This window comes from Corapipo altera, unplaced genomic scaffold, assembly GCF_003945725.1.
Source record: "Corapipo altera isolate COAL_440 unplaced genomic scaffold, ASM394572v1 44, whole genome shotgun sequence".
In the NCBI taxonomy this organism is placed as follows: domain Eukaryota; kingdom Metazoa; phylum Chordata; class Aves; order Passeriformes; family Pipridae; genus Corapipo; species Corapipo altera.
Window position 1 is genome coordinate 2,293,985 of NW_020884880.1, and position 9,921 is coordinate 2,303,905.

At 40.0% G+C, this 9,921-nt stretch overlaps 1 protein-coding gene across 1 annotated transcript; it reads right to left on the reverse strand.

Annotated features, from left to right (window-relative positions):
• Positions 1–254: 254 nt before the first annotated feature.
• Positions 255–6,058, reverse strand: SAMD9L (sterile alpha motif domain containing 9 like). The gene is given in 4 exon segments (XM_027639466.1): positions 255–1,299; positions 1,301–1,976; positions 1,979–2,419; positions 6,007–6,058. Coding segments are annotated over 4 exon segments (2,214 nt in total).
• Positions 6,059–9,921: the final 3,863 nt, after the last annotated feature.

Genomic DNA, 9,921 nt, shown 5'->3' on the forward strand with positions numbered 1-9,921 from the left:
TTGCTAGACCATGGCACTAAGTGCCGCATCCAGTCTTGTCTTAAAAACCACCAGGGACGGAGAATCCACCACTTCCCTGGGCAGCCCATTCCAATGTCTGATTACCCTCCCTAGAGAAATTCTTTCTAATATCTAACCTAAGCCTCCCCTGACACAGCTTAAGACCATGCCCTCTTGTCTTGCTGATAGTTGTGTGGGAAAGAGACCAACATTCAAAACACTTTTTTCCTGACAGATATTTTGTAATATTTTTTCTACACTGTTAAGTCTTTTTTGCTGAAAATAGAAACGTGCCAAAGGACATCAATAACATAAAGACCAGTTTCTATTTCTCCCAGATAACCAGTAGTTTTGTATATTTGAAACTTTCTTTTAAGGTTTTGGTGCTGCAAATCTTGTTCATTGACTGCATTTTCTGCTTGCCTCTGAGATTCTTGGAAAGCCTGTGAAGCACTCTTAGCAAGCTCTAGCAAGTGTTCCAGTTTCCCAGCTCTCTGAGCTGCACTCTTTTCTTTGCGCTCTACCCCATCTCTTAGCTGACTTTTAAAGACTTGACCTTGTGTATCTGATATGTATGAATTGTGTGGTGCTCTTTTTTTAGCTGTTTCGGCCCGGTTTAATGCAGAGTCATATCTCCTTTCTTTAATGTAGAATCTTGCTAAGGCCTGACAAATGTAACCATTTTGCTCAGATCTAAAGGATGCTTGTTCTAGCACATATTCCACATCACCACTCTTTTCTTCCTTATGAATGGCTTCAATTAAGGGGGAAAACGATGTGTCTGACTCATCACCATGTTCCTTGCGCTGCCTAGTAAGCAGCAGGGTTTGTATATCACAAATAAGTTTGTCTGGCTTTAATGAAGTCTTATAAAATGAATCTTCTTTCAATGACTTTAATGTAATTGCACTTTTAATCAAGCCATAGGTTAGTTTCAATTCTGTTAGGCAGTGAGATGCTATCAATGGATGAATGATGCAAAGACCTTTGTATCTCATGTGTACATGTACCTGATCAGATATTAGAATATTGAAACAAATTCCCATCTTTTCTATTAACTTATCTTTTCTGAAGCCTACGTCTTGAGAATTTTTTCCTAAGAATTCTTCACATAGTGATATTGAAATTATAGATTTTTTTACATATGCGTTTAACAGTGTTAGATAGCAAACAAGCTGTGCTGGTTTAGAGGCGGTATCCGAGTTATGCAAGGTATTTTTTACCACTTTTTCTATATACTGTGGATCAAAGTTTTTCTTCATAATCATAAATGAATAGAAACTGTCAGGATTTGAATATCTTTTCAATATCTTCTAGTTTCTGATCAAAGGCCCTTTGCTCTTTCTCAGAAAGCACATGTTTTATAGAAACACTGTTCAAGGAATTAATCGTCGAACTTTCGTCAGGCTTCTGAGATCTCACACAGTTTAGAATGATCACTACACATTTTCCATACCAAAGGTGTTTTTCTGTTATAGTTGTCTGAATTTTTTTCTGCAGAACATCAACATTTTCTTGCTCTTCAAAATCATCCACAAGAAGTGATACTGGTAAATAGCCTGTGTCATCATTTGTTCCAAAGGTGAGTAAAGTTGTCACCTGTGTTCGAACACTACTTTGTTTGTTTTTCAGAACAGGACATTTGAATTGCTTCCGGAAATTCCAAAGGATATGCATAGATAATGTTGTACCACCACATCCTGGGTGGTGGTAAAGGTTGATAATTTTTACAGGTGGCTCATTAACACTGTTAGATGAAGATACAATTAGGTCTTCAAGCTTTTCATAACCGTCCCTTCTGATAAATTCTGAAGTATAGTTTTCAGAAGAAAAGTAGAAATTCCACCATGATACTTTACCACCTTGATAAAACTCTTCTTCCCACTCTTTCAGGAAATTTTGAAATTTATCTTCATCGTTCTATATTCCTGTGCCTTTGCATTCATTTTCACAAGGTATTTCTAGTGCTGCCATGGAGCTTTCTTCTTTGGGAGAAGAACAGTAGAATGACCAACAGAGGGCAGAAGTCTTTCAGAAGACCGTGTACGTGATGCTAGTTTTGTGATGGTACCATTTACCATTTCCAGTGTTACATTAGAAACACATTTCTTTGAGAGTGCTTCCTCACTGACACCTCTAGCGTGCAGAAGATCTTTCCATCGCTGGTATGTACCTGCACCAATGCAAATGCAGACCATGTCTTCTAGTCCCTTTAATTCTTGGTAAAATGTCATAAAAGTTTCAGTAAGGGGATCTGCTGAATCTTCCACTGTGGAAAGCAAAAGAAACACTATTAAAAACTTTCCATTTTGCTTTATGTCTTTTTGTGAAAGAAAGGAAATAATTTTTCTGATGTCAGCAGCTCTTTCTCATTGCCATGAAGTGGAATCCAATGGTAGTTCCTGGTTGCCTTTGAAGTCTGATCCACCATTACAGAATGGGTTAGGAACTGGCTGGATGGCTGGGCCCAGAGAGTGGTGGTGAATGGTGCTGCATGTAGTTGGCAGTCAGTCACTAGTGGTGTCCCCCAGGGATCAGTGTTGGGCCCGGTTTTATTTAATATCTTTATTGTTGATCTGGATGAGGGGACCAAGTACAGCATGAGCAAATTTGCAGATGACACTGAGCTGGGGGGGAGTGTTGATCAGCTGGAGGGCAGGAGAGCTCTGAAGAGGGACCTGGACAGGCTGGAGAGTTGGGCCGATTCCAACAGAATGAGGTTCAACAAGGCCAAGTGCCAGGTCCTGCACTTTGGCCACAACAACCCCATGCTCTGCTACAGGCTGGGCACAGAGTGGCTGGAGAGCAGCCAGGCAGAAAGAGACCTGGGAGTTTGGATTGACAGGAAGCTGAACATGAGCCTGCAGTGTGCCCAGATGGCCAAAAAGGCCAGTGGCATCCTGGCCTGTGTCAGGAACAGAGTGGCCAGCAGGACCAGGGAAGTGATTCTTCTACTGTACTCAACAGTGGTGAGGCCACACCTGGAGTACTGTGTCCAGTTCTGGGCCCCTCAGTTCAGGAAGGATATTGAGGTGCTGGAGCAGGTCCAAACAAGGGCAACGAGGTTGGTGAAGGGACTTCAACACAAGTCCTATGAGGAGAGGCTGAGGGAGCTGGGGTTGTTTAGCCAGGAGAAGAGAAGGCTCGGGGGAGACCTCATCACTCTCTACAACTCCATGAAAGGAGGTTGTAGCCAGGTGGGGATTGGTCTCTTCTCCCTGGAAACCAGCAACAGGACAAGAGGACACAGTCTTAAGCTGCATCAGTGGAGGTTTAGGTTGGACATTAGGAAGAAGTTCTTCACAGAAAGGGTGACTGAGAATTGGAATTGGCTGCTCAGGGAGATGGTGGATTCACCATCCCTGGAGGTGTTTAAGAAAAGACTGGACATGGCACTTGGTGCCATTGTCTATTTGACAAGGTGGTGTTAGGTCATAGGTTGGACTCGATTATCTCAGAGGTCTTTTACAACCTAATTGATTCTGTGATTTTGTGATTTTATTGTATGGTCTGATGTGACAACCATTCCTTCCCCAAAACTGGCTCTTAACCTAACATTCCCTAGCTTCTGATCTCAGTAGGGTTTGAAGCAGTATCATCCTTCCTCCAGTTCTGGCCTCTTCTCTTACACTGATTGTGTGGCGAGCTGGTCCAAGGAACTGCAGCACACTGTTATACATGTGCTTAGTCTACAGACAGGTCAGATCCAGTCAGTTTTCTATGAGGTTGCTTGAGCTCTTTATTAGCGTGGGCCAGATCATGCCAGTGGAATGAGTGGAAGGTGCTGTAAAACCACATACTTGTATGGACATGTGCATTTGCAGGCTTGCAAAATCTACAGTTGAAATTGTTATGCATATTCTTTTGTGTTATGCAATGTTACAAAAGTATACTTAACAACCCTTATTTCTTGTGTTGGAAGTTCTAAGTAGATTATATGCATGATTGATGAAGCTGGAACAAATACATTTATTAAGTAGTCTTTTCTTTTCTCAGTTTCCTAAAGAGGCATCATTGACAAATGGCACTCTGTTTTCCCTTCTCATGCTGGCAGTCAGATGGGGATGCATGCTGAAGCTCAGTAGTATTTTTGTGAAGTTACATGCTGCTATGACTGCAAGTTGTGCAAACTTAGCTGAATTAGCTAGTGTGAGTACTGGTAGCAGTGCAGACAGACAGCAAGGATGCCTGAGGGGCTGAAACCCAAATTATGTTACTTACGTTCCCCCTGAGCTCTGTGGCCAGTGCTGAATACCTGTGTCTGAGAAACTTAGGGAGTCAGAGAACTGGAAAAAGTTGGACTACCAGGTGTCTCAACAGAAGGAACCTGCAGACCTCTCAGAGGACCCAAGTGGGTCTTTCCTTTTCCTTGTCTTATTAGAGATGGACAAGAAGCGATCACAGCCCCTTTTGTTAGAAGAAATTTTCTACATACTAGAGGAGTTACTTCATCTTTCTTTGTATCTTTTCCCACCAAGAAAAAATGTTTTTTTAGGCCTGTTCTAAACTTTTTCTCATTTATGTTGCTTCTCTACGGCTTTCCTCATTTGGCTGTATTTTCAGACAGACTTGAAAGGAATTTCAAATGGAATCCAGTTTTCTCATTGTCCTAACCTGCTGTTTAAAATAGTGATCCAGAATATTTGAATGTATTTGGAATTTTCTGTACTTTTAAATATAACCTGTGGATGGGAATAAGCAGGATAGACTCAAAGGACTTCAAAAGCGCTTGAAAGCCAGGTTTTGAATTTAATATGATTTGATTAATCAGCATACAAAAATTTAGCAAGATGAAGTTAAAGAGGAAAGTGTAGCTCTAAGGAAAACATATGAAAGATGTCCAACACAATTTTAGTTGTCTCCCAGGTAAGCTTTTGTCTTGACTTAGCAAAATATCCTTATACCTTTACTATTAAGATGAAAACCAGTTATATAGAAGATACTTTTTAGCACTACAGGAAATAAAAAATATGTACCTTGATGAAGATATAAGTGTTGACCTTCGACAGTAGTTTCCTAAATAAGAACATGTGTTAATTTTTGGTTGGGGTATGCTATTGTATTGAGTTGCTCTAGGTCAGAAGCCCTGCCCTAATATCTCTACATTAAATTGTGTCTGAGTTACGAGATCCTCTGTAACCAGCAGCTTTGTACTTTGCCCTGGAACGCAGCACACAGCCTGAGGAGATACATTCATATTATCTTTCTAGGTGGAGCAGGATTTCAAACATGCTGGTATTTGCATTGCATGTTTAACTGAACTGTGATGCAGATTTACACTTGAACAGATTCTTAAGATGTCTAATCTTTTGTCTATTGTTTATTTACCACAGATTCTAATCATGAAATCATAATTTGCTTTTTTCCCCTCATTTTGATGACACGGCACAACTGTCACTTTCCATCACAAGGCTGCATCAGTTTCATTGCTTACAATGTGATCTCTTTATATCTGCTTGTGAAGTGTTTGGAAAGTTTTGGAGCAGTTCTGCCTCTCTAGAAAAGTCCTGTGGCCTCCATGGAAAGGCAGTGAGGGAGCAGGGCTCCTACTCTGTAGAAGTTGGGCTCATTTCATACTCATGAGTCTTTAGGAAGAACTACTTGTTGAGTAAAACATTTCTGTACAGACTTACATAGACCGTTATACTCTCAGCCAATGATAAAGATTGGATACTGCACTTGAAAGTTTTTAAGAGATGCTTATGAACAACATTCCGCAGTTTTTTGTATATAGGTAGAGAATATACTCAAAAATAGAGCATCTAATAGGGCATCTAATACAGTAGCATTAAAAAAATACTTGGTTAGCCACAAAAATATTCACAATACAACCATTTAGCTACCTAGAAAGTAGCTTCTATAAATCAGGAAGCCTCTTCCAGGACACAGGATTGAGGAAATAGTCCTGCTTCAAATGTACAACTCACATGAGACATGATCAATTCATGTGTCTACCAAGAAGTTAGTGTTTACTAATATAAGCTCCTTTCCCTTTCTCTTTCTCACTGTCCCATGCACAGTTATCCAGAAGCTCCTGCCATGTCCTGTGGGAAGCCATTGCCCTCTAGCTTCCAGAAAGATGTATGATACAGATACATTATAGCACCATACTGGTGACAGATTTCCAAAGGAATTATGCTAACACTAAAGAAAGTCCATAGAAAATACGTAATTCTATTTTATCTCAGTAAGGCAAAAGAAGAAATAACAAAGAAGCTGCTTGAAAAATTGTTTTAACCTGAGATCATAAAACAATAAGGTCTCTCCTTTTCAAGTCTCAGCTTTCTACAGCTAAAGCATGGAGGTACATGCACAGTACCGTGCACAGTAGTGTTTTATATCTTGCTTAGCTGGCCATGCATGTTTAAGGGAGTGTTATCTGGAGGCATACATTCCCTTTACATTAACATGAACTCATTGTGGTATAACTGCTAGTGTCATTTTTGCTGAGACCTACGTACTAATCATCTCCCTCCCCAAGCTCACAGAATCACAGTTTGACTAAGGCTGGAAAGCCCTCTGGAGATCATCTAGTCCAACTCCTGCTCAAAGCAGGGTCTCAGGAAAATCTCATTCCCTAGCTATTATACCAATTAATCTTTACAGTATAAAAATTGTATTAACTTTCAAACCTAGGTATAGTTTACATTTTATACTGAATAGCCATGCTTAAGCAAGCAAAAGAGAGGACCCCAGCTCATGGTAATGAGGACAACCTAGTCCCTGAGATAAGTACTTTGCTTCTTGGAAACTTAAAAACTGTCCATGAAGGATAAAAGATACCCCTGGACAACCAAGATAGCGCCAGCATCCTAGCCCTAGCCCTTCTAACATATATTTGAAACCTTTCCACTGTCTGTCTCCATAGATAAGTAACTATAGCAAGACCAACTCCAGGGCCATCTGATCAATAGAGAAGCTGGTGGATGATGACATCATATAAATATAGTTGCTTTGCAAAGTTTTACTATGGTGAGTAAATGGTAGTGTGTGTTTGTTAAGTAGCAATTAGTTAAATCATGTTGCACCTGAACGCTTGCATTGCTTTGAATGGGATACCTCATATGCATGAATAAAATAATTACTCTTGTAATTCTATGCGTTGCATCCCAGATTCTCTCCCTAGATGGCATGGGCCAGTGCAAATTTTAGTTCAACTACAGCAGGTTGCCTGGGACTGCATCCAGTGGGTTTGCAATATCTTCAAGGACAGAGACTCCACAGCTTCTCTGGGCAGCCAGTCACTTCCAGAGTGTGACCACCTTGATACTATAAAAGATTTTTCTTATATTATAAAAATTGATGAGATCCCTCTGAGGCACCTCTTCTTCAGGTTGAACAGTCTCAGCTTTCTCAACTCACCGTTGCATGGCAGATGATCATTGTTGTGAGTCTTCTCTGGATTTGCTCTGGTGTGTCCATGTCTTGTACTGGGGAGCCCAGCCCTGGACCCAGCACTCCAGATGTGTTTCACCAGTACTGAGTAGAAGGGAAGGGTCACCTCCCTCACCCTGCTGGCAATGCTTCTCCTAATGCTGCCCAGGTCACTGTTGGTCTTCTTGATCTCCCTATAGTCTTAATAGGACTGTGGAATATAGCCTGTTGCTCCGTAAGAAGGGGTTAATATTTCAAAGCCATAACAAAGTGTAAGATGGAGCATTCCCATATGAGCAGTGGTGACAGCCCATATTCTTCAGTATTCTTATGAATTGCCTTTAAGTTACGTAGTAAGAAAAGATCAAGTACTACACACCACCTTGTGACTTGGTACAAGTGCTTGAAGATGGTCTGACTGCTGTTGCTGTTCCTACACTTCAAACTTCCAGAGTTATGGCTTATGTTCCCCACCTTTGATCTCAAGTCCACAGGCTCACTTCATCAAAGCCATTCTTGACCCTTATCAGTGGGTAAATGAAATGGCAAAAGCCTCCACCAAAAGGACTGGGGGAAAAACATGGCAAGACTTTTTTAAAATCTCCCCCCACCCCATTTCAAGCTTTGAACATACTGCTTTCTCATTATACCCAACTCATATTTGAACAGCCCAATGTATACATCATCTAGTTCACTGGATAAACCTTCCACTGGTTTGGTAAAACTTGGAAAAGATTTTACATTAATAAATAAAAACTTATCAATCTCTTTTGAATGTTGTAGTTCCAGGGAGAAAAGAGCAAGAATACAAGATGAAAAGGTTGCCTTTTTCATCCATTAAAATTACAAGACATTTCAGAATTTGTTTTTTCCCCATAGTTTATTGTTTTTATACCTTCACCAAAAGTATTTCTCCATGAAAAGTAGCTCAATGCACTGTGCAGATTTTGGAAGAACAGTAAAGAATGAGTACAGTTTGAATAGGAGTTTAAACCACCAATAGATGTTTAGCTAACAGCTAGTAATACACAAGATGCAGTGAAAGAAAAATAGATGAGAACAATATAATATCAGCAGAAGGCAACTTGCCTGTGTTTGCTTTCTGTCCCTTGCAATAACATAATTCTATTTGCAGAGCTGGTTTTACTGCCATAGCTAGTAGAATTATTTAACCCAGACAATGAATTTTTCTTCTTTCTATAATAAAATAAATTTCCCTACCAGTTGAGTTTATCTCTGTAAATTTTGGTTGTAAGTGAAGAATGAGAATGTGGAAGTGGAAAGTGAGAATGTGGCAACCATGACCTGCATGCAGAGCCCCCAGGGAACAATTTACTTGCAACAGGCAGATTTTTGTTTCTTATCTACCAGCCTAATGCTACGTGTCCTTTCCAATGAAAATGCATACCCATAAATGGAACACAGAACTATTAGGCATTACGTGATGCATAAACAAAATTATTTTATTAAAATTACAGGTATTTTTACAGGTATTTTGCAGAAGTTTGACAGACTGTTAGGGTGGACTTTTGTCTTGGATTGCTGAGGTCATCTCACATTATTGACAAATGGCTTAATCCAAAACAGCTTGCTGATCCATTATCAAGACACATACACAGATTCTGAATGGTCTCGAGAAATCTGTATGCTCATTTCAGAGCACTCCATCAAGAAAAGAAAAAGAAGTGGAAAATCAGACTTTGCATATCCCAAAGGGCTGTCTCAATGTGAAACACACAGATGAAGTCAGCTTTAAATGAACGATGGGGGAATTTGTGGGGAACCCCCTGAGTTCCTAAGTAAGTCCTTGGGGACAACTTCAGTACTTTAGAATTTTGCCCAAATGTTTATACTTACAGCCTCTGCCTGATGCCTTCATGTCAGAGGGTTATTTCTTAGGGAGCAAATCTGGTGACTACATTCTTTTAGATTACATCAGTACTTCTTGCATATTTGGGCTGCATCAGCTGCGTCTGTGAAATGCCAAATCCTATTTTCCTCACATGCAATGGTGAAGATATCCTTTTCCCCTTTTTTCAGCATCACAAGATCAGAATATTCACTGAAAACTGTGTTATTTTTCCTTGTGTTTTAAAGATGGAGACAGGAAGAATGTTTACTAAATGCATATTAGGGAGGTACTTTAAATGAGTGGAAATAATTTTTCATAAGCAAGAGTGCTTTAAATAATCCCATTCAGCCTGTCTTAAAGGATGGAGACACTGTACGCTTTCTCATTACTCACACTAATGACTTCCCACACAATTAGTTGTTACTGAAGTATCCTTTTTTTTTCCTGCAGATTAATTCAGTTCATAATTCCCCTTTTCCCTGGCTGCAGCCAACTGACACCATCTAATAGCTGACTCTGAGGAAATAATAGTCAATTTTTCTGCAGGATTCAGATGCCTGCTAACAGAAGCTTCTGGAAGAGTATTCGTCTATTTGTGAAGGTACTTGTAGCACGCTGTTTAAACAGAGTAAGATCAGTTTCACTTGCACTGGAGAATTACAATTTTAATATACAAATAACCTGAACATTCTGCA